Source organism: Macaca thibetana, chromosome 2 (assembly GCF_024542745.1).
Source record: "Macaca thibetana thibetana isolate TM-01 chromosome 2, ASM2454274v1, whole genome shotgun sequence".
NCBI lineage: Eukaryota > Metazoa > Chordata > Mammalia > Primates > Cercopithecidae > Macaca > Macaca thibetana.
The window spans coordinates 154,979,020-155,004,335 of NC_065579.1; the positions used below are offsets into that span (position 1 = coordinate 154,979,020).

The 25,316-nt window shown below is 39.7% G+C and overlaps 2 protein-coding genes across 2 annotated transcripts in view; one reads left to right on the top strand and one right to left on the bottom strand.

The window, feature by feature from the left end:
• The window catches only part of CD80 (CD80 molecule), a 42,930-nt gene extending 41,454 nt beyond the window's left edge, over window positions 1-1,476 (top strand). Inside the window, exon 8 of the mRNA XM_050778754.1 lies at window positions 310-1,476. The gene's annotated coding sequence lies outside the window, so the exon portion shown is untranslated. The remainder of the gene's footprint in view (window positions 1-309) is intronic.
• On the bottom strand, window positions 1,327-23,996 carry TIMMDC1 (translocase of inner mitochondrial membrane domain containing 1). Its single transcript, XM_050778756.1, has 7 exons — window positions 23,179-23,996; window positions 21,256-21,421; window positions 18,220-18,308; window positions 17,819-17,886; window positions 12,237-12,315; window positions 8,466-8,576; window positions 1,327-1,793 (listed from the first exon to the last, which is right to left on the bottom strand). Exons 1-7 carry the CDS (start codon window positions 23,370-23,372, stop codon window positions 1,643-1,645), a joined length of 858 nt encoding a protein of 285 aa, XP_050634713.1. The 5' UTR covers window positions 23,373-23,996; the 3' UTR covers window positions 1,327-1,642.
• Between the last annotated feature and the right edge of the window lie 1,320 nt (window positions 23,997-25,316).

A 25,316-nucleotide genomic window follows, 5' to 3' on the forward strand; every position in this document is an offset into this window, starting at 1 on the left:
CACTGCCAAAGGTCACAGGGACCTCTGCCTAGGAAAGCTAGATATTGTCCAAGGTTTCTCCCCATGTGATAGTCTGAAATATGGCCTCATGGGAAGGGAAAGACCTGACCGTCCCCAGCCTGACACCCGTGAAGGGTGAAGGGTCTGTGCTGAGGAGGATTAGTATAAGAGGAAAGAAGGCCTCCTGGCAGTTGAGATAGAGAAAAGCATCAGTCTCCTGCCCATCCCTGGGCAATGGAACATCTCGGTGTAAAACCTGATTGTATGTTCTGTTCACTGAGAAAGGAGAAAACCGCCTTAGGGGTGAAGGTGGGACGTGCTAGTGGCAATGCTGCTCTTTATGCACTAAAAAGGTTTATGGAGATGTCTGCATATGCATATCAAGGCACAGCACTTTTCCTTAAACTTATTCATGTCACAGAGATCTTTATTCACATGTCTTACTGCTGACCTTCTCCCTACAATGATCCTATTATCCTGCCACTTCCCCTTTTCTAAGATGGTAAAGATAATGATCAATAAATACTGAGGGAACTCAGAGACCATGTGGGTCCTCTGTATGCTGAGTGCCGGTCCCCTGGGCCCACTTTTTCTTTCTCTATACTTTGTCTCTGTGTCTCATTTCTTTTCTCAAGTCTCTCGTTCCACCTAACGAGAAACGCTCACAGGTGTGGAGGGGCAGGCCACCCCTTCAGGATGCAACTTAAGCTGGGATAATCACATTATCATCTGAAAATTTGGAGTTGGACAGCAAAAGACGACAACATTTCTCAAATGCACATCTCATGGCTAAGCCACATGGCTGGGATTCAAAGCCTTTAGAGGCAGCCCATGGCTTTAGCTACCTCACTATGCTGCTTCACAAACCTTGCTACTATGTAAAACTATATTCTCAATGCAGGCAGAGAGGTCTAATACCAACATAAGATACTAGCAGTGTTTCCTGTATTGACAGGAATAATTAATTCAGAAATTCTTTTCTTTTCCATTTAGTAACAGTTGTGATGACTATGTTCCTATTCTAAGTAATTCCTGTATTCTACAGCAATACTTTGTCAGCAATACTAAGGGAAGAAACAAAGTTGAACAGTTTCTTTAATAACACTGATCTACTTTTTGTTGAATTTGTATTTATTTCAAGTGTGAAATAAATGACCTTTATTAAGATTAAACCAAACACTACTACACGTTTACACTCACACTGCTTCCAGGACCCAAGGGTTTCACAGACCATTTGCCTACCTGGTTCTTTCCTCTCCTCCTTCCAGTGATTTCTAGAATACCCTTTCAAAGGACCACATGAATATATGAACTGTAAAATTCAACTTTAATCTTTTGGGAAATGTTTTATTTACTGCTTAAAATCTAGGTGAGTGGATATATTCATGTATGTATATATTGACAGATTAATACAAACATAAATATGTATTTAAATTTAAGGATAAGTAAAGAGAGTGTACAACAGCCCCATTCTTAAAAAGAAAATAAAAGAAAAAGACAAGAGCAAGCCACTGCCACCACAGGTACCAGCACTTACGTTTGTCAGCAGGCTGACCAAAGAGTGGCCTGTCTGTTGGCATTCAACGGACATGGCAGCATAGCTCCCTTCAACTCTCCAGTGAGTTTCAAGTTCAGAGCACTTTCAGTCCTTGTCTTGTTTATCTATTACTGAAGGGTTTCTAGGAAGGTTTAGCAGTGCTTCAATTTTCGTAGCATCATTCTCAGGTACATTTTTCTGTAAACTACTTTCAATTTTCTCAGGGAGGTCCTCAGTAACTTGTAGTCTGGCTTTCCTGTAATCAAAAAAAAAAAAAGGATAAATCAAATACTGCTCCACTTCTTTAGTTCTTACAGATTTAAAACAAAAAGGATAGCATTTGTCTTTTCCTCCCTGCTTTGGTACAGCAACTTAGAAGTGAACACTGCTGCCTGCACTTCAAATGCAGTAACTCTCTTCTCTCCTTTGTAAAACTATATTCTATGAGGAGACTATATTCTATATTCTAATAGGTTAGGAGAGAAGAAAGCCAATTATTTTTCACATTACCATAATGGATACCGTTGTGGTGACAGTTCTGATCCGTAAGATATTCCTAGTATGCTGGGTCCTAGAGTTCTCACAGGAGTGATGTGTGGGAACCAACACACTTTGTGCTAAGGTGTGAAGGCTTGAAGTCTTGCTCTCCTCTTGCTCCCAGGGCTGGGGGAATGTGAGTACCTTGCCACTCTTAAACTCTGTGACCAGACCTTGTAGGAACTGGACAAAGGCTGTAACAATGGTAATCAGCGGGCGTAGAGGCTCATGCCTCCCCAGCACTTTGGGAGGCTGAGGCGGGTGGATCACAAGGTCAGGAGATCGAGACCATCCTGGCTAACATGGTGAAACCCTGTCTATATTAAAAATAGAAAAAATTAGCCGGGCGTGGTGGCGGACACCTGTAGTCCCAGCTACTCAGGAGGCTGAGGCAGGAGAATGGCATGAACCTGGGAGGCGGAGCTTGCAGTGAGTCAAGATAGCACCACTGCACTCCAGCCTGGGTGACAGAGAGAGACTCCGTCTCAAAAGAAAAAAAAAAAAAGGTAATCCTAGGTAGAGAAAAGTCAGATAGAACAACACTATAGATTTACATTCATGAAGAGTTAAAATCTAATTTCCAAATAATAGATCAGTTCTGTTTCTAAATCAAGTATTAGTATCTTCCTTAAGTGATTATCAGGGTTAAAGCTTCTTCTCAACTCTTCACAAACAGATTTGGTCATTTGTTCTTCTATATCTCTATAGTCAGTTTTCTACATTTTCTGCTCATTGAGGCAATTTTCTTGACTCTCAATTTGATTTTCCTGTATTATTTTCAAGCGAAGAAGTAGGCACATACAAGACACTTAAACGTTTATTGAATTAACCGTCCTTAGAAATATCACACACACACATAAACACACATAGGTGTATATGCTATACAATTTTGACACTTTCATTCTGCCAAAGTATTCTTTCATTACTATGATTCAAGTTGTTTTTATCTATCCTTCTTACAATTGAAACTAATAATTGTACATATTTATGAAGTACAAAGTGATATTTTCATATACAATGTGTAATGATCAAATTGGGGTAATTAGCATATGCATCACCTCAAATCAGGGTAATTAGCATATGCACCACCTCAAACATTTATCATTTCATACTGTTGGGACCATTCGAACATCCTCTCTTCTAGCTACTTGAAAATACACAATAAATTATTATTAACTACAGTCATCCTACAGTGCCACAGAACCCTAGAACTTATCCCTCCAATCCAGTTATAATTTTGTATTTATTAATCAATCCCTTAAATCTCCTTTTCTTATGCTTCTCCCTGTCCCCTCAGCCTCCGGTAACCATAATTCTACTCTTTACTTCTATGAGCCCATTTTTTAGCTCCCACATGAGCAACAGAACATGCAGTATTTGTAAGTGTATGACTTATTTTACACAACAATGTCCTACAGGCTCATCCACGTTCCCACAAATGACAGAATTTCATTCTTTATTATGGCTGAATAGTATTCTATGGTGTATATATACCACATTTTCTTTATCCATTCATCTGTTGGACAATGACATTGATTCCATACCTTGGCTATTATGAATAGTGCTGCAATAAGCATGGGGGTGCAGATAACTCTTTGATATGCTGGTTTCTTTTCCTTGGATAAATACCCAGTAGGGAAGATTGTTGGATCATACAGTAGCTCTCTTTTCAGTTCTCTGAGGAACTTCCATACCGTTTCTATAATGGCTGTACTAATTTGCATTCCTACCAAAAGTACATGAGTTCCCTTTTCTTTCTGCATCCTTGCCAAAATTTATTGTCTTTTTGATAACATTCTAATTGGGGTAAATATCACCCCAATTCCCCAAACTGTCCCCAAACCACATTGCACTGTGGTTTTGATTTGCATTTCCCTGATTAGTTACGTTGAATACTTTCTCATATATTTTTTAGCCACTTGTATGTATTTTTTGAGAAACACAAGTTTCCCCCCAACCCCCTGCCCCACTCTTTTTTTTTTTTTTTTTTTTGAAGAGACAGGGACTTACTTTGTTGCCCAGGCTGGAGTGCAGTAACACGATCATGGCTCACTGCTGCCTTGAATTCCTGGGCTCAAGGGATCCACTGGCCTTAGTCTCCCAAGTAACTGGGGCTATAGGCATGCACTACTGTGACCGGCTAATTTTCTTTTGTCTCATTCTGTCACTCAGGCTGGAGTGCAGTGGCGCCATCTTGGCTCACTGCAACCTCCACCTTCCAGGCTCAAACAATCCTCCTGCCTCAGCCTCCCAAGTAGTTGGGATTACAGGTGTGCACCACCACACCCAGCTAATTTTTGTATTTTTAGTAGACACAGGGTTTCACTACGTTGGCCAGGCTGGTCTTGAACTCCTGACCTCAAGTGATCCACCTGCCTCAGCCTCCTAAGCACTGGGATTACAAGTGTGAGCAATGGTGCCTGGCCTCTAATGCCTTTTATTTCTTTTTCTTGCCTAACTGCTCTGGCTAGGATTTCCAATACTATGTTGAATAAGACTGGTAAGAGTGGGCACTCCTATTTCATTCCAGTTCTTTCAGGGAAAAGCTTTTCATTTTTCCCTGTTCAGTATGATATTAGCTGTGAGTCTGGCATATATGGCCTTTATTGTACTGAGAAATAGTCCTTGTACCCCTAACTTTTTGGGAGGTGTTATCATGAAGGGGTGTTGAATTTTACCAAATGTTTTTTCTGCATTTATTGAGATGATCATATGGTTTTTGTTCTTCCTTCTGTTTATATGATGTACCACATTTATTGATTTGTGTATGTTGCACCATCCTTGCATACCTAGGATAAATCCCACTTGTTCATGATGTATAATCTTTTTGATGTACCCTTGGATTTGGTTTGCTAGTATTTTGTTAAGGATTGTTTTGTAGAATACATTGGCCTGTAGGTGGTGGTGGTGGTGGTGGTGTTTTTTAACGTGCCCTTGTCTGGTTTTTGTTGTATAAGGGTAATGCTGGCCTTGTAGACTGAGTTTGGAAGAATTCTCTCACCTTCAATATTTTGGAATAGTTTGAGAATTGGTCTTAATTCTTCTTTAACTGTTTGGCAGAATTTAGCAACGAAGCCATGTGGTCCTGGACTTTTCTTTGTTGGGAGACTTTTTATTACCAGTTCAATCTTGTTACTTGTTATTGGTCTGTTGAGGTTTTCTATTACTTTTTGGCTCAATCTCAATAGATTATAGGGTTTCAGGAACATATCCATTTCATGTAGCTTTTCCAATTTCTTGCCATATAGTTGTTTCATAATAATCTCTAATGATACGAGTATGTCCGTGGTATCAGTTGTAATGTCTCCTTTTTTGTTTTTTAACTTAATTGGGTCTTTTTTCTTAGTCTACCTAGTAGTTTCTTGATTTTGTTTGTTTTCAAGAAACGAACTTTTCATTTAGTTCTTTTGTGTGTGTGTGTGTTTTTTAAGTCTCTATTTCACTCAGCTCTGCTCTGATATTTTTATTTATTTTCGTCTACTGATTTTGGGTTTGGTTTGTTCTTGCTTTTCGAGTTCCCTCAGGTGCAGTGTTAGGTTGTTTATCTGAAACATTTCTACTTTTTGATGGAGGCATTTATTGCTGTAAACGTACCTGTTAGTGATACTTTTGTTGTATCCCATAGGTTTTGGTATGATGTGTTTCTACCTTCATTTGTTTCAAGAAATTTTTAAATTTCCTTCTTTTTTCACTGACCTATTCATTGTTCTGGAGCATATTATTTAATTTCTGTGTATCTGCACTGTTTCCAAAGTCCTTCCTGTTACTGATTTCTAGTTTTATCCTGCTATGGTCTGAAAAAATACTTGATGTTATTTTGAGCTTTAAAAAATTGTTGAGACTTGTTTTGTAGCTTAACATATGGTTTATCCTGAAGAACATTCCAAGATAAGAAAAAGGTGTATTTTGCAGCTCTTGGATGTGATGTTCTGTAAATGTCTGCTAGATCCATTTGATCTATAGTACAGTTTAAGTCTGATGTTTCTTTGTTGATTTTCTGTCTACATGATCTGTCCAGTGCTGGGAGTGCGGTGTTGAAGTCCCCAGCTATTACATTAGGGTTTATCTCTCCCTTTAGCTCTATTATTATTTGTTTATATATAAATGGATGCTCTCGTATTGGATGTATATATATTTACAGTTATTTCCTCTTGCTGAATTAATCTCTTTATCATTATATAATGACCTTGTCTCTTTTTGTAGTTTTTTATTTAAAGCCTATTTTATCTGGCCTAAGTATAGCTATTCCTGCTCATTTATGGTTTCCATTTGCATGAACATCTTTTTCTATCCCTTTACTTTCAGCCTATCTGTACCTTTACAGGTGAAGTGAGTTTCTTATAGTCAGTATATATAGTTGAGTCTTTAAATTCTTTTTTATTCATTCAGCCAGTCTAAATCTTTAATTGGGGAATTTAAAGTGTTTATATTCCACGTTGTTATTGTGGGTATGGATTTACTCCTGTCATTTTGTTGTTTCCTGGTTGTTCTGTATAATCTTTGTTCCTTTCTTCCCCTCTTATTTACTTCCATAGTTGGTGGATTTTTGTAATTATAAAGTTTGATTCCTTTCTCGTTCTTATTTGTGTATCTATCTGCTCTACTAGTGAGTTTTATTCTTTCATGTGTTTCCATAATGGCAGTTACCATACTTTTGCATTCACATGCAGGAGTTCTTTAAGCATTTCTTATAAGGCAGTCCAGTAGTGATGAATTCCCTCAGTGTTTGCCTGTCTTGGGAAGACTATTTCTCCTTCATTTTGGAAGAACAGCTTTGCTAGGTATAATACCCTTTGCAGGAGTTTTTTTGGGTTTTTTTGTTTGTTTTTTCCTTTCAGCATTCTGAATGTGTCATCCCATTCTCTCCTGACCTGTAAGTTTTCTGCTGGCAAATCTGCTGTTAACCGGATGGGGGGAGGTAAATGGTGGCAGCAGGCCCTGGATGGGCCAGTCTTTAGGCAGTGCACATGACAGCTCAACCACTAGAATTGGCAGTGTTGCCAGTGGTGGAAGACTCCAGGTGAATGACCTTAGAATGGCCTTAGCCAGCCACTCTTAAGCTTTTCTATCTCAAAATCACTGACCCCTAAATCACTGACAAACTTCTGTAGTTTTTAATTTTTCATTTATTTTTTAAATTTTTATTTATTTATTTTTTTTGAGATGAAGTCTTGCTCTGTGGCCCAGACTGGAGTGCAGTGGTGTGATCTCGGCTCACTGCAACCTCAATGCTTTTTTTCTCATATAGCACATAAGTCTTTGGATAATGGACTACAGCTCTTAAGAATTTCCATGTATGTGTGTGTGGTTAGCAGAAATGGAGGTTTCAAATGAAAACATTGGAAAAAAATGATTTCTTATCTATCCAATTATAATACCAAAACAGAACAGCAGCAGCAGCCAATGCTATCTTAGGTACCCAGGAAGCTGAACTAGTGAGAATCATTTGTACTCAGGAGCACTAGATAGCAGCCTGTTATATTCATCTTACATATTGAATCTGTGCAAAGTCAGCTATCAGTCTGATTGCCCTACCCCACAAATTGCATCCCAGGAAATGATTAGATGCAATAGGTAAAAGTTTTCATGCTCCTCAGTGGCATTCAGTGCATGAACAACCGCTGTCCACCTAATTCCTCTGTGTCTACAGCAAGAAACAGAATCTTTGTGGAGACTTAACATGCTGTGTCTTACATACATATTTGTGCAAAAAAAAAAAGATGTCACTTCTTCTCCTGTTTTGAGATGGAGTCTTGATCTGTGGCCCAGGCTGGAGCATAATCATGGGTCACTGAAACCTCCACCTCCTGGGTTCAAGTGATTCTCCTGCCTCAGCCTCCTTGAGGAGCCGGGACTACAGGCACGTGCCACCATGCTCAGCTAATTTTTGTATTTTTAGTAGAGATGGTGTTTCACCATGTTAGCCAGGCTGGTCTCGAACTCCTGACCTCAGGTGATCCAACTGTCTTGGCCTCCCAAAGTGCTGGGATTACAGGCATGAGCCACCCTGCCTGGCTAAGGATGTCACTTTTTAAGTAAGCCAGGTAAAGCTCACTCCTTGGTGAATATTCCCTTTAGGTAATTTCCTATGCAGTCAAGAACATAGGAAAATAAAAAATATGCAAGCAAGTAAGATTTACAACATTTTAACTTAAAAAAAAAATGCAAAGAAAGACCTTTGTTAAATTGAAACTAAAATTAATGTCTTTCATTTTTCCATTCTCCTTAAATAGATTAAAAGACAATATACAGAATGAGTTGAAGGACTCAGTAAAAATAAACTCTTCTTTGAACTGAGTGGCAGTTTAGAGTACACAAGTTTAACAGAGCACCACTATATAAGGCCTGGGGCAAGACAGCCAAGATTCCCTGGGCTTAACATGTTCCTTACCACTCTTCCAGTTTTAGCTCATGGAGCGCCTTTCGATTCTTCTGTTTTCTCTCCTGAATAGTCTCACCAGAGTACTTCTGAAATGCCATCAGCAGGCCTCCTACAGGAGTACTGAGAAGAAAGGAGAGGGAAAGCTTAGGAAAAAAGAATCATTAGACCTTGCAACATGTGAGATTCTCTGCTAAGGTGTGAGCAACACCAGAGCCACTTGTTCACTATTAGGTATAGGAACATTTGAGAATTAAAGTGTCCTTGTCAAATAAAGAAAAACATTGAGGTAATCTCTTCTCTGGTCTGAACAACAGAGAAAAACAATCACTACAACCTCCTAAAGTTAACTGATATATAATAAAACAACAGATCTAGAAACTGGTTGTTTTTATGAGGAATGAGAAATAAATCAAAACGAAGAGAAAAAAGTATATAATTATGACAGGATCTAGTAAGTAGTCCCACACCAAAGAATTCTCAGAAATGAAATTTCTAGTTCAGAATGGCACCAGCTCCTCTAGGAGACAGGAAATGTGGAAGGCATTTTTGGTTGAGGAAGGGATGCTACTGGCTTTTGAGGGTGGGATCACCAAAATATCCTAAAGTTCAAGAGTCTGGCATAACTGTCTCACCAACAATGCCAATAGCAACCCACTGAGAAACTGATTTAGATAATAATTGCTATAGTGATGAAGAGAATTTGGTTCTTGTGTTCTCAAACTAGAAGTATTTGACCTTCACATACCTTAAATTTCCTCCAGCTACAATTTAAGTAACCTCATACTAAAAACTACTTTTACTTGGCGACATAAATGTTCACTGACAGATGGCTAAAGAAAATGTGACATACACATACAATGGAGTATTATGCAGCCTTAAAAAAGAGGGCAATCCGTCACAGGCTACAACATAGATAAACCTCAAGGACATTATTATGCTAAGTAAAATAAGCTAGTCACAAAAGGAAAATACTGTATGATTCTACTCAAATGAAGTATATAAAGTAGTCAAAATCATAGAAACAGAAAGTAGAAATATGTTTGCTGAGGGCTGGAGGGTATGAGGAGGGAAAATTAGTTTTTAACGGATATAGTTTCATTTCGCAAGAGAAAAAAGTTCTAGAGATCTCACACACAATGTGAATATACTTAGCATTTTTGAACTATACACTTAAAGTATGATTAAGATGGTGAATGTTATGCTATGTGTTTATTACCACAATATAAAATATTTTTGTTGCTAACTTCTACAAGTCTTCCCTTCAAACCAAACTGGTATATTAACACTACAACAAAAGTAATGGCAGTAGTAGATTATGACATGCTGATTTTATTTAATTTAAATTTTTAAAAAATCATTAAATCTATAGCATTATCTTCTCCTTTAAAGGAGGCAGAAAAAGGGGTGAACAGGTGCAGGAGGAAGGTAGCACTCTTCTACTCAAATACCAACTACTAAAAACAGAAGAACTGACAGAATTAGCTTATCAACATTTACAACCACCTTTCTAGTAACAAACCGATTACAGCATGGGTCGTCAATGGATCATTAAAAACACATGATGAAAAGATAGTTGGAGAGCAGGATATTCAGTGTCACCCTCCAGATTACTAATTAATCACATTGGGAAAAAGATATCTTTGCAATGGAGGCACTGAACAGATAACACCTTAACCAAATGTGGTAGGCAGAATTCTAAAGTGGTCCCCCCAAATATCCTGCCTAATCACTCAACTGTGAATATATTATGCCCATGATTATATTATCATACATGGCAAAATTTATGTGAGAAATGTAATTAAGGTTACTAATTAGTTAAATCTGAGGTAATGAAAAAGGAGATAGATATCTGAGTGAACACTTAAAAGCAGAGTTTTCCCTGGCTGGTGGCAGAGTAGAAGTTGAAGATTCGAAGTATGAGAAGGAGTCAATGTGCTATAGCTGGTTTAAACACAAAGGGGCCCTGGGAGAAGATATGTGGGTGGTGGCCTCCAGGAACAGAGAATAGTCTGGCTCACAGCCAACAAGGAAACATGGACCTCAGACCTCCTCCAGGCACAAGAAACTAAATTCTTTTTTTGCTTTTCCTCTCTCTGTTTTTTTTTTTTTTTTGAGACTGAGTCTTACTCTGTCGCCCAGGCTGGAGTGCAATGGTGCAATACTGGCTCACTGCAACCTCTGCCTCTGCCTAGGTGAAGGGTATATGGGGTTCAAGCAGTTCTCCTGCCTCAGCCTCCTGAGTATCTGGGATTACAGGCACCTGCCACCGTGCCTGGCTAATTTTTCTATTTTTAGTAGGGACAGTGTCTCACCCTGTTGGCCAGGCTGGTCTCAAACTCCTGACCTCAAGAGATCTGCCCACCTCGGCCTCCCAAAATGCTGGGATTACAGGTGTGAGCCATTGTGCCTGGCCACATGGAACTAAACTGTCAACAACCTGAATGAGCTTGGAAACTGATTTTTCCCCAGAGCCTCCAGGAAAGAGCCCAGCCCGGCCAAGAGCTTGACTTTGGCCTTGTAAAATCTTGAGCAGTGAAACCCAGCCAAACTTATAATCTATAGAACTACAAGGGTGTTGTTTCACATGCAATACATGCTCAGTTCGTGGTAATTTGTTACACAGCAGAAAACCAATATATCAAGTAATTGAAGTTAATATTACTTATAATGGGTAACAGAGTATCTCCCGATGTGATACATGAGGATACAACTTCACCTATGTTGTATTCTTGACAGAAGTACATTAATGTAATCATGATGGGATGATCAAACAAAATGGAGAAACATTGTGGACATTAGTATGATAATTGAGGAGTTTTTAATATAGACCCTAACTTAGATAGTTGTGTTGAAACGATGTTTACTGTGATAATTGTATTATGATTTCATGGAAGAGTATTCTTCATCTTGGGAGATACACGCTAATATATATGGAGGCAAAGTATTATGAGGTCTCAAACAGTTTATCCAAGAAGCAAAGGGAAAGAAAAAGAAATATATTCACATCCCACACATATACACAGATATGGAAAACATCACCAAGGCATTAACAATTGGTGAATCTAGGTGAAGGGTATATGGGATTTTAATGTACTAATTCATTCCACTTTTCTGTAGGTTTGAAATTGTTCAAAGTAAAAAGTTGGGGTAAGAACTTTTTTTTTTTTTTTGAGATGGAGTCTCGCTCTGTCGCCCAGACTGGAGTGCAGTGGCCAGATCTCAGCTCACTGCAAGCTCCGCCTCCCGGGTTTACGCCATTCTCCTGCCTCAGCCTCCCGAGTAGCTGGGACTACAGGCGCCCGCCACCGCGCCCGGCTAGTTTTTTGTATTTTTTAGTAGAGACGGGGTTAAGCAAAACAAATAAAATCCTACCAACAATTTTTATAGAATATGCCTGTTAATTAATTGTTTTTTGTTCTTTTTTCCCTGCTCCCATAAATACGTTTGTTCAAACTATAGTTTCAGGTGTTAGCAGTTTTTAAACAGTTTTACCCGGTAAAAAGGAATTTTGAATAAGGGCCCTATCTTAGATAGTTGTACTGAATAAATGTTATTTTTTGAAATAGCTGTTAAGTAAAATAAACTATAAAAAAAACTGTAAGTAAGATAAACTATTGGGGTAGAATTAGAACTGGACAGTCAAACTACCAATACAAGAGTAGAGATCTTTTATAGATTCTAAGGATTAAATTTGTTTTTTGAAAATAAATGAGATTTTTTAATAGGCAAGGCATTAATGAAAGTTGTGCCAATCTAGAACCAAACCATGTTAATGCTTACCCCAGCAAGGCTCCAATTATACCACCAGCCACCAGGCCACGCAGGCCTAAGTTTATTCTAAAAAGACTTCCCGTGACAGCTATTTAAAAACAAGAAAGGCAATATTAAATCATCTTTAAATACTAGAATCCTATTTTAAAACTTTCCTTCTATAAAATGGGCCCAAATCCCTAAGTGAGCTTTCTGAATCCAATGTTAATATACCACTACAGCCTATACTTCCTGAATCGAATATGCCAACACAGGCAGTTTCTCATCCACTCCGCAGATTCAAAGGAAGAAACATCTCTCCTACAAAAAAAATCTCCAATCTGTTCTATGGATCCATTTATTCTGCTTCATTTTTCTCCAACTCTCCTTAAAAACTTGAAAATGTTTTCCCCCTTCTTTCTTTCTTCTTTCTTCAAGGAAAATAAAAAAGTAAAAAAACCTTCAATAGCCCCTCCAGTTTATGCCTTCCCCTAGACTCACTCTCTCTGTACTGCTACACGACACCGCTCAGGCAGGGTGACAAGAAAGCAGCATTTGGCCTTCTTTCCTTTCTGCTGGGACTGTGCATCAATCATGCTCATTCATTTTCCTTTCACTATGCACAATGCAACTAATACCATCTAAGGAGGTAACACTTTTTAAAGAATAACATTTGAGGCCAGGTGCAGTGGCTCACACCTGTAATCTCAACACTTTGGGAGGCCAAGGTGGGCAGATCACTTGAGGTCAGGAGTTCTAAGCCAGCCTGGGCAACATGGCAAAACCTTGTCTCTACTAAAAATACAAAAATTAGCCAGGTGTGGTGGTGCACGCCTGTAATCCCAGCTACTCAGGAGGCTGAGGGCATGAGAATTCTTTGAACCCCAGAGGCGGAGGCTGCCGTGAGCAGATATCACACTCCCGCACTCTAGCCTCAGCGAAAGAATGAGACTCTGTTTCAAAAAAACAAAAGAAATAACAGTTGAGGTTTATATTTTTAAGTACTATATATTCATTTTTAAAATTTTCAAAATTCACCAGAACCAAAATCACCTTTAATCCCATTACCCAGAGTCAGTAATGAGTGAGTCTTTTTTTCTGATCCTCCAAACAAAAAAAAACAAACAACAACAAAAAAAAAACTGGGACTGGGCACAGTGGCTCACACCTGTAATCCCAGCACTTTGGGAAGCTGAGATGGGTGGATCATGAGGTCAGGAGTTCAAGACCAGCCTGGCCAAGATGCTGTAACCCCATCTCTACTAAAAATACAAAAATTAGCTAGGCATGGTGGCACACACCTGTAATCCCAGCTACGCAGGAGGCTGAGGCAGGAGAATCGCTTGAACCCGGGAGTGGAGGTTGCAGTGAGCTGAGATCACGCCACTGCACTCCAGCCTGAGTGACAGAGCAAGACTCCGTCTCAAAAAAAAAAAAAATTAGTTGCATTGTTATATAATCATCACCAAAATCCAATTTTAAAATGATTCCATCATTACAAAAAGATCCCCCATGCCCCTTTGTGGTTACTCCTGGTTCCCAATCTTACCTCAGTCCACTAATGTACTTTCTAACTCTACAGATTTGCTTATTCTGGACATTTCATATGAATAGAATTACACATTATGAAGTCTTACGTGTCTAGCTTCTTTCACTTAATGTTTTTAAGTTTTATTCATGTTGCAGCATGTATCAGTTTTTCATTGATGAAAATATTCAAGTGAATGGACATGTATTTATTTACCCATTCACTAGTTGATGAACTTATGGGTTGTTTCAGTTTGAGGCTGTCAGGAATAACATCACTATAAAAATTTATACGTAAGTCTTTGCGTGGACATGTTTTCATTTATCTTGGGCAGATTCTAAGACATGGAACTGCTGAATTGCACACTAAATTATGCTTAACTTTTTTTTTTTTTTTTTGAGACGGAGTCTTGCTCTGTAGCCCAGGCTGGAGTGCAGTGGCGCCATCTTGGCTAACTGCAAGCTCCGCCTCCCGGGTTCACGTCATTCTCCTGCCTCAGCCTCCCAAGTAGCTGAGATTACAGACATGCACCACCACGCCTAGCTAATTTTTGTATTTTTAGTAGAGACGGGGTTTCACCATGTTGGCCAGACCGGTCTCGAACTCTCAACCTCAAGAGATCTGCCTGCCTTGGCCTCCCAAAGCACTGGGATGACAGGCATGAGCCACTGCACCTGGCCTTCCAACAGTTTTCTGAATTCATTTGGCTTTTCTACATCCAAGATGTTGTGGTTACCCTCCAGAGACAATAAACTTCCCTACCCAAAATTTGAATTAGATATTGAGATGCGAAAGTACCGAGAGGTACTAAGAGGTATTAGGTTTATTATACACATAATGAGGCTTTCTAGGGAGAGCAAGGCAGGATCCCAAGCACATCCCAAAATTACTTGAGAACCTGAAGGGTGACTGACTGGCTTGTGGTTTTAGAAGGTGGGGCTAGAGCAAGAGGTCCCTCATGTAGGCCTGAGCTTGAATGGTTGAAACTTCCTGCCAGTGTCAATCAAGGTAGCACTTGGGCTTTCTTATCAGCTTCTCAAGATGTGGGGCAAAAAGCAAAGGGAGACTTCCAGTTTCTGGTGTGGCATGTGAGAAGTTTAGAATTTAACACTTATTCCTAACAACAAGTGTTAACAACAATTTAACACTTATTCCTAAACAAATGGAAAAACTGACAACTCTTCTTAGATGCATCAAAGAAGTGAGACCATGGGTAAACTGCTGCCCTCAAAATAGGAGAGACAGACAGATAAGTACAGAGAATCACACCTTATTATAGTAGAAACCCATGAGCAGAAGCCTCCATTGAAACCAGTACCAGAGTAGGAAACCTTGACTATAAATGATAAATCGCTGGAAGCTCAGTATAGAAAAGTCTAAGACATAAAAACTGTAGGGGGCCCAGTCACAGAGGGTCCCCACACTCCAGGAGCTCTACCAGGTTCTCCCAGTAAAGATCTGAGAAAAATCCCCTCAGGCTTCTGGCAAGGGGGAAGAAAAGTAACCATTATGAAATATGCCAGAACATTCTGTTATTCTCACCAAGGCCTGCCCTCAAGATAAACGGTTTTGCACAGCCCAACCTACTGGGGTTTTGTCAGAGATTAACCAATCTGGGGAATATCCAAATGCAACTGCTCTAGTCTCCCATGTGGGAGAAGGGAAATACCCATTCCAACCCACTGTAGTATCCTGTCCCACCAAAGGAGAGGAAAAAAACTGAAAAGCACTTGTGAAGTTAACATTTCAGAGGCACAGGCTCACCAAAAGACTAAGAACCTAATCACAGGACTATAAAACACTTTCCCTCTCCCACATCTTAATACCAAATTACTAAAGACCTATTTACCACAATTCCTTTTTACCCAGGTACATCATGTCCAGCTATTAAGAAAAAAAATTACAAGGCATCCCAAAAGGCAAAAGCAGTTTGAAGAGACCAAGTAAGACTAACAGAGTAAGCACCAAAACCAGACTCAGATATGGTGGGGATACTGGACTTACCAGATGAAGAGTTTAAAGCAACTATGACTAATATGCTAAGGGCTCTAATGGATAAAGTAGATAGCATGCAAGAACAGATAGGCAATATAAGCAGAAAGATGGAAATTCTAAGAGAGAATCAAAGAGAAATGCTAGCAATAAAACAATTAAAAACCCACTGTGACAGAACTCAAGAATAGTAGACTGGACACAGCTGAGGAAAGAATCCCTGAGCTTGAAGACGTATCAACAGACACTTCCAAAACCGAAAGACAAAGAGAAAAAAGATGGGAACCTCCCCCACCAAAACCAAACAAACAAACAAACAGATAAAATATCCAAGAACTGTGAAACAATTACAAAAGGTGTAAGTGTATTATAACACCAGAAGGAGAAGAGAAAGCTAAAGAAATCTTTGAAACAATAACTGAGAATTTATCTTAAAGTAAGTCAGACAACAAACCACAGATCCAGAAAGTTCAGAAAACACCAAGCACAGTAAATGTTTCTCAAAATTATACCGGGGCATATCATTTTCAAACTGCAGAAAATCAAAGATAAAGAAAAAAATAGTGAAGTATGTGAACACAGGGGAAAGACACCTAAACAGAACTAAACATAGGAAAATGGCTAGGGAGAACTCTCTAGGGAAGCTGAGGCTGACAAATGATCTAGACTTTGAAAGGTAAGGTTAAGTAGGAGCCGAACAAAATTAATCGTGGTAGTGAGAAAGTGCATTCAAGAAGAGGGACTGATTCTCAAAAAAACAAAAACAAAAACAAACAAACATGTTCAGAATATGTATGTGTGTTTTTGTACGTACAAGAATGTACATGAGTTAGTGATTGAGTGTATACGGCAGTTAACTTAATTTACCTTTCTGAAACGAATGCTCATTTTAAAATTATTTTTTAAATCTGACAAGTAAAAATTGTACACATATGGTATACATGTTTTGAAATATGTATATATTGTGGAATGTCTAAATTAAGCGAATTAACCTACATGTTACTTCACATACCATTTTTTGTGGTGAGAACATTTAAAATCTTTTTTTTTTTTTTTTGAGACAGAGTTTCACTCTTGTTGCCCAGGTTGGAGTGCAATGGTGTGATCTTGGCTAACTGTAACCTCTGCCTCCTGGGTTCAAGTGATTCTCCTGCCTCAGCCTCCCAAGTAGCTGGGATTACAGGCACCTGTCACCACGCCCAGCTAATTTTTGTATTTTTAGTAGAGAGGGGGTTTCACCATGTTGGCCAGGCTGCTCTCAAACTCCTGACCTCAGGTGATCCACTTGCCTTGGCCTCCCGAAGTGCTGGGATTACAAAAATCTACTTTTTAAAAGCAATTTTGAAGTATACAATACACTGTTATTAACCACAGTTACCATGTTCTAAATAGATCTCTTGAACTTATTCCTCCTGTCTAAATGAAATTTTATATCCTTTGACCAACATCTTCCCAACCCCATATCCAGTCTCTGGTAATCACCATTGTACTTTCTATTTTTAATGCTCATTTAAAAGAAGACATATATACTAGAGGCAGAAAGCTTTAAAATAAAATCCAAGTTCTTAGCATAAAAAATTTAGTCCCTTCCTACCGTCCTCACCAATCTCATCTCAAGCTACTCTTACCCTCACTCACCAGGTTACTATCCTGCTTTTAAGGAAATGTATTGCCTTAGAGCCTTCCCCCCTTTATGTTCCCTCTATTTAGGACACCCTTCCTTGCAAGTCTTGTTCCTTCCTATTCTTTGGGTATCAGCTCAAATGTCACTTCCTCAGAACGGCCTTCTCCGACTACCCTGTCCATATGAGATGCCATTGTTCCACCGAATTGTTACTTTCTATCACAGCAACCTGTTTTATCACATACATATTAGACATTAAAATTCAAAGAAAGCAAGGGCCTTGCTGTTTTGCCCATTGAGTATATCAAGGGTGAAGCACAACACTGTCCATAAATACATTTTGCATGAATGTTGATGAGATGCGATGGGAAGCCAACTAAAGAATTCAGTAGTTCTGATGTATAAGTCCTTACATATTTTCTAAACTATATTTGAGAAGATTGAAAAATATAAACAAAAATGTCTTACCTCCTGCAATTACAAAATGGCTTAGGGCATCTTTATTTCGGTATACATTCAGACTAGTGCTCACTGTGCTGGGAAAAAGGGAGGAGAAGGAAAATATAAGATTTAAAGCATATCCCATTTACCTTCTTTAGTGTTATTTTCACTGACTTAATAGATTTAGAAAAGCCTACTATATCAACCCCTGGTCCTAGCCTAGGCCCTTCAATGTGTTCCAGACATGGCTATAAAACCATAACTGCACCAGTCTTTTACACAGACAAAAGTTCTTGGAAAAAAAAAAAAAGGCATTATGAATCACTTTCATGTGGGTATTCAGTTTTCATAACCCCACCCGCTCAAAAGACACACTCCTAAAACCGTATCAAGAAAAGTCACTATCTCACAATTCAGAGTGAACTTACTTGAATATAGTCACAAATGCTGTAGTTCTCCAACTCCAGCGCCAGCCATAACGAATGAAGCCTCGTGTAGCAGCACGATGTGCAGAATGCTAAAGTTAATTTAAAAACTGTGAGGTTCTAAGACACCATCATATTTTCCCTATTCTAGAACTGTGGTAGAGGAATTTTAGCCATGGATTAGTCAGGTACACTTAAACAGACAGAAACACTAGAAAATCTCTAGAAATATTATTCTTTAATTATTGAGGTTCCATGTGTAGCTTTTCCTGTCAGGAGATGAAAAATGGCTGAGTATCCCTTATCTGATACTTGAGACCAGAAGTGTTTTGGATTTCGGATTTTTTCAGATTTGGAAATATGCGTATTTAACACTTACTGCTTGAGTATCCCAAATCCAAAAAACCGAAATCTGAAATGCTCCAGTGAGCAATTTCTTTGAATGACATGTCAATGCTCAAAAAGTTTTGAATCTGAGCATTCAGGATTTCAGATTTGTGATGCTCAACCTGTAACGAATTATAAATCTACAGAATAAAATAAGAATCCATGAGACCCTACTGATAGAAATAAATTATAAATAGATAAATAAATATGTAAATAGAGGGGGAAGGGAAAACATTTCCTTAGAGCATAATACTAACAAATAAATGTAGAAAGAATGATAGACTTTAGAAAATGCCCATTTGGCCACCACAGTCATAATTGTTACAGGCAAGAATCATCATTAAATGCTAAAACTGCCTGGGTATGGTGGCTCATGCCTGTAATCTCAGCACTTTGGGAGGCAACGAGGGAGGATCACTTGAGCCAACAAGTTTAAGACCAGCCTGGGCAACATAGCGAGATCCTGCCTCTACAAAAAAAATTTAAAAATTAGCTGGGCATCGTGATGTGTGTTTGCAGTCCTAGCTACTCGGAAGGTTGAGGAGGGAGGAAACCTTGAGTCCAGAAGTTTGAGGTTGTGGTGAGCTATGATCCCGCCACTGCGCTCCAGCCTGCACTGAGGCAGCAAGACCCTGCCTCAAAAAATTTCAAAAAAAAAAAAAATAATAAATTAAAAAATAAAAATAGGCTGGGCACAGTGGCTCACACCTATAATCCCAACCCTTTGGGAGGCCCAGGAGGGTGAACTGCTTGAGCTGAGGAGTTTGAGATCAGCATGGGCAACATAGCAAAACCCTGTCTCTACAAAAAATACAAAAATTAGCTGAGGCCAGGCGCGGTGGCTCACGCCTGTAATCCCAGCACTTTGGGAGGCCGAGGCGGGCGGATCACAAGGTCAGGAGATCGAGACCACGGTGAAACCCCGTCTCTACTAAAAATACAAAAAATTAGCCGGGCGCGGTTGTGGGCGCCTGTAGTCCCAGCTACTCGGGAGGCTGAGGCAGGAGAATGGCGTGAACCCGGGAGGCGGAGCTTGCAGTGAGCCGAGATCGCGCCACTGCACTCCAGCCTGGGCGACAGAGCGAGACTCCGTCTCAAAAAAAAAAAAAAAAAAATTAGCTGGGAGTGGTGGCACATGCCTACAGTCCCAGCTACTCGCGAGGCTGAGGCAGGAGAATCGAGTGAGCCTGGGAAGTGGAGGTTGCAACAAGCCAAGATTGTGCCACTGTACTGCAACCTGGGCAACAGAGTGAGACTCTGTCTCAAAAAATAAATAAATGAAAAAATATTTTTTTTTTTTTAAATCAAATGCTAAGATAGCATTTATAATTTAGAATAGTTTTTAGATAGTAGAAATATTATAGTTTATAATAGCCTTTATATAGTAGAAATTTGATGTAAAGCAGGATATTTACATAGTCTCAAAGGAACTAACAAGTACTCAAAATACTTATAAATTACAAACGTACAAATTACTTATAAAATTACATAGTAATTTTACAGTGTATAGTTGGCAGAGGCCATCTTAACCAAGTAACTAAAGTAAATATCACCAGTAAAGGGACAGAGATATCACAGGTTTCTAATTTAATTTCAGGTCTAGGGTATTCCTGTCAAAAAACATAGCCTGAATGCAATCATGAGAAACCATCAAACAAACCCAAACTGAGGGATATTCTACAAAATAAATCACCCATAGTCAAGGCCATGAAAGACAAAGAGAAACTCTTCCAGACTAAATGAGACCAAAGCAGCACCACAGGCAAATTCAACCTGTGATCAGGGTCAGTTTCTGGACCAGACAAAAAAATTTTTTCAATTTTTTAATAAGAACTCAAGCCTAACTTCTGAAAAATACATATTTTTAATTTATTTTTAAAATAAATGATACTGTGGCATAACTAGCAAAATTTACAGGTCTTTAAATAAGGTAATAGTACTATATCAGTGTTAATTTCCTGATCTTGATATTATAATCGTGGTTGTATAAGAGAATTTCCTTGTTTTTAGGAAATACATACTGAAGTATTCATCATGTCTAGAACCTACTGTCAAGTAGTTCAGAAAAAATTAGTACATATTATACAGAGGAAGAATGATAAAATACGGTAAAATGTTAACAGTGGAGTATCTGGATGAAAGTTATATAGGAAATCTTTGTACTATTTTTGCAACTTTCAAGCCTGCCATAATTTCAAAATAAAAAGTTAAAAATTCTCTGAGCTTTAATATTCTCATAGAACTGATGTACAGATCTAATGATGTAACAAATGAGTTAGCACTCCTATAAAGTTATAAATGTTAACTATTGTCTTAGTGTAAGCTCCTATACTCAGGGAGGCTTTGTGAATGAGGTAAATATGTTACAGTTGAGCCTTGATGATTTAGCAGGGGATTGGAAGAAAGATATTTCAGAAAGAAAAGCCACAGTGGTGATGCCAAACATGTCTGTTCTGAAGATAAGAAAGTAGTCTCAAGCCACATGCAGGCACTTTAATGTTAGTACTTCCACTGTTATTAAGTATAGACTTTATTTCTTTACTCTGACACTTTAAAACAACCCTCCATCCCCACAAGCTAATTGAATGATTAAGTGTAAAGTGAATTGCTAAGTCAGTGTGCCCTAAATTTCTTTAGACCACCAGTACATACCACAGCATCAAACCGGTTATGATAAATTTCTGCCTGGCTCTGCTCAATGTATCGTCGTTTAGCATGAATGAAAGCTGGTATACCCCCATACACCCAGCCGAGGACGCCTGCTGTAGCTGCCATCTTACAGATATCAGCAAGTTCCTTTGAAATTCTCTGCTGTTCACTGCAACATCAAAAAGACAATGTTGTTTGGGATTAGTTTATGGACATTGCTCTCCAAAAGAATCTATAATCAGAATTATCCCGAATGCTAACACCACAACATTTTTCATCATAGGTAGAATCCGCAGATGAATTAAACTGTTCAGTTATATTAAAAGGAACGTAAGTCTCAGACAAAACGAAGCTATGCTGTTAGAATTAGGATAGTGGCAACTCCTGAAAAGACAATGACTGGAAAAGGCACAAAGGGAGCTTTTGGGATGTGATAATAGTTGCCGTTTCCTTCTGAGTGTTGGGTACAGCTATGTTCAGTCTGTGAAAATGCATTCATCAGTCTACTTATGTACATTTTTTGAAACGCATTTCCTACTTCAATAAAAAGTTTTTTAAAAGGTGCTTTTATTTGATGACTATTACACCCCTAGAAACAGGAAGAATTTGTGAGTTAGATAGACCAATATTTCCGTTTAAATCTTAAGCTAACTTTAAGAAATCACACCAACTCGTGAGATTTTAGGGCAATGTATCAAAGAAAAAAAAAACGTGGACGTTAAGACAAAAAATCTAAATTCTATTTTACTAAATAATTTCATGAAATACTCAGATAGGACTGTATTAATAAAAGCACTGGGCTGGGCACAGTGGCACATGCTTGTAGTCACAGCTACTTAGGAGGCTGAGGCAGGACTTGAGCCCAGTTCTGGACAGCATAGCAACGTAGCAAAGATCCTGGCTCTAAAAATAAACAAATAAATACATGTTTTTTAAAAAACGCACTGAGAAAGTTCACTATGCAGTGGGTGGCACATGCTAATCTAAAATAATAAGGAAAAGCTACTATTTAATTCAGTTTGTTACTCTTAAACGCATAAGAAGCTAGAACTGCTAATGAAGCTTCCAAGATGTCATCCTGAAACTGCTCTAACAAATAGCTGTCTTAAGTTACTATAAAATAATTTCCCTTCTAGGCCGGGCGCAGTCCAACAACGGTGGCACACGCCTGTAATCCCAGCACTTTGGGAGGCGAAAGCAGGCAGATCACGTGAGGTCAGGAATTAGAGACCAGCCTGCTGAATGGTGAAATCCCGTCTCCACTAAAAATACAAAAATTAGCTGGACATGGTAGTGGGCAACTGTAATCCCAACTACTCGGGAGGCTGAGGCAGGAGAACCGCTTGAACCCCGGAGGTGGAGGGTGCAGTGAGCCAAAGATCGCACCACTGCACTCCAGCCTGGGCGATAGAGCACGGCTCAGTCTCAAAAAAAAAAAAAAAAAAAAAAAAAAAAAAATACGAGTTTGGGCTGGCGCGGTGGCTCACGCCTGTAATCCCAGCACTTTGGGAGGCTGAGGTAGGAGGATCACCTAAGTCCAAGAGTTCAAGACCAGCCTGGGCAGTATGGTAAGAACCCTGTCTATAAAAAATGTATTTTAAAAAAATTAGCCGGGCGTGGTGGCGCGCGCCTGTAGTCCCAATTAATCGGGAGGCTGAAGTGGGAGGATCACTCGAGTTCGAGAGGCAGAGGTTGCAGTGAGCCGAGATCGCACCAGAGCACTCCAGCCTGGGCGACAGAGCAAGACCCTGTCTGGAAAAAAAAAAAAAAAAAAAAAGATACAAGTTTGGGTTACAAATATCAGAACCTTTAAATATAATTTAAAAATGAAGCACACTTGGCGTCCTAAGGCTGACCCAGGCTGCCAACGCTGCAGGACATCGCTTTCGCGTCCCCCTACCCACTTCAGACCCCAGGCACTTTTACTCTTTGGCAAACAGCTCCTGGAGGCGGTCCCATCCAGATTGCGGGTAATAGGGCTCTGGGACGTAGAGAGGCCGCTTCTGACGCTCCGCAAGGGCTTCCGAATCTGCAGTCACAGCTTCGGCAGCAAAGACTCGGGGAAATGGACACAAGGCTCTACAGAGAAAGCTCCGCGGTGCCCGTGGCGGCACCTCCATGTCCTTCTCTCGACCTACGGGCAAATTGAGCCTTCAAGACTTCAAGTCCTCCCGGACGTGCCGCGGGAGAGCGTAACTGTACGAGGTGAGAATCCGTGCATTTGGCCCAGGATAACCCTCTGCCAAAGGGCTCGACACCAACGCCTTCAGTCCTGGGCCTCGCTTTAGAGTCCTTGGAAATACGACACAGGAAGTCCCGCCCAATCGGGGCAAAGGCCAGGGGGCCGGGCGACGGCAAAGCCGGAGCCCAAAAGACTTCCGGTTGAGGGGGGGTCGGGCCACTGCTGTGCTGAGTCCACCACGGAAGTGAGTTGGCTGCGGGTAGTGAAGCTCTGCGTGTTGCCGGCAGGCGTTCGTTCCGTGTCTTAGTGGTTCCTGGGTCATGCAAACAGCGTCTGCGGCTAGTTACATTCAGCTTGAGGTGGTCATAGGTTGAAGTAATTTAGCGTAATTAAAATGCCAGGAATTAGCTGGGCATTGTGGCGGGCGCCTGTAATCCTAGCTACTTGGGAGGCTGAGGCAGGACAATCGCTTGAACCCAGGAGGCGGAGGTTGCAGTGAGCCGAGATCACACCACTGCACTCCAGCCTGGTCAACAAGAGCGAAAATCCGTCTCAAAAAAAAAAAAAAAAAAAAAAAAAAAAAGCCAGGAATCCCGCTTCAGTGAGGAAGAAAGTGCAATATTCAGTGCAAGTGGAATAGGGAAAGAGGGAAAGGCGATTTGTGCAGGTAAAGGGGATGGGTCTTGGTGCCAGTTACACCAAGATTTCGAGAACACTTTTTTGAAGAATCAGCTTTTTGGCAGCTCTTCATAAGGTGGATTTCACTCCCTTTAGTTCATATGCCTACTGCTTCTCAAAAGGCAGGAGAATTTCTGGAATTTCTGTGTTTGTATAATTTGCCGTCACTACAACCTCTGCTAACATGCTTCGAAGTATAGTTTTCATTAAAATGAATGCATTTAAAATATTTTCAGTATTCGTGTAATTTCATTCAATCCTTAACAAGCATGCTCCCTTATTCATTTTACCAATCCCTTCACCTCCTTTATTCCTTTCTAGTTGTAAATCAAAATTGCCACACTGTAGTAAATACAGTAAACAGACTTCTGGAATTTGATAGCTGGAAATTCTATACACAAGTCTCCGAGAAGTGGCTGACCACTTAGAGTGACCAGCTGAATTAGTGACGGCGCTACAAAGACTACTCTGGGATACAATATTTGATTCAGCACTCATCATGGCACTTATGACACTGCATCATAATTTCCTATTTGTTCATCCGTCTCAATAAACTATCCTTGAGGTCACAGACCACATATATTCATCTCTGTATCTCCAGGACCTAGAACTGTAGTAGGTGCTCAGTAAATATTTGTTGAATGAATAATTTAGATTCCCTGACTTCTGGCGCTGGGTTGCTGCTTATCTCATGTTAGGTAGAAGTAGGCACCAAGATAAGTTAGCAAAGCTTGGAAGCCCAAGAAAATGGCTGTACAGTCTGTTTCTAACCCATATGTAGAAAAAGCTAAATGCATAAGATGACCCCAGAATTATTCTGGGATGTAGGAGGACTTGAAATGGGTAGGAGGGTTTGGGTGGGTGTTGGGAAGATACTGACGAAATCATTTGTGTGCAACTCAAGTGCCCCAGGATTCACTAGCCTATAGATGAGGTCATATTAACAGGCAAATTTTAAACTCCATAACTTGTTTCTCCTTTGGGTAACTGAAGACTCATTTGTAAGGTTTCTTTTGCCACTTAGTACTTCAAAAAAGTCCCCAGTCCTTTGGCTACTGCTCACACTGTTGCTGCTCTTCCATCTGAGCCCTCCCACATTTCCTACTTCCCCAATCCCTTAGGGATTACCTTCTTTTAGAATGAAGGAAATGCTCACCCTCCTCTGTAGTCTACTTATTTTATTTTATTTTTGATACAGTCTAAA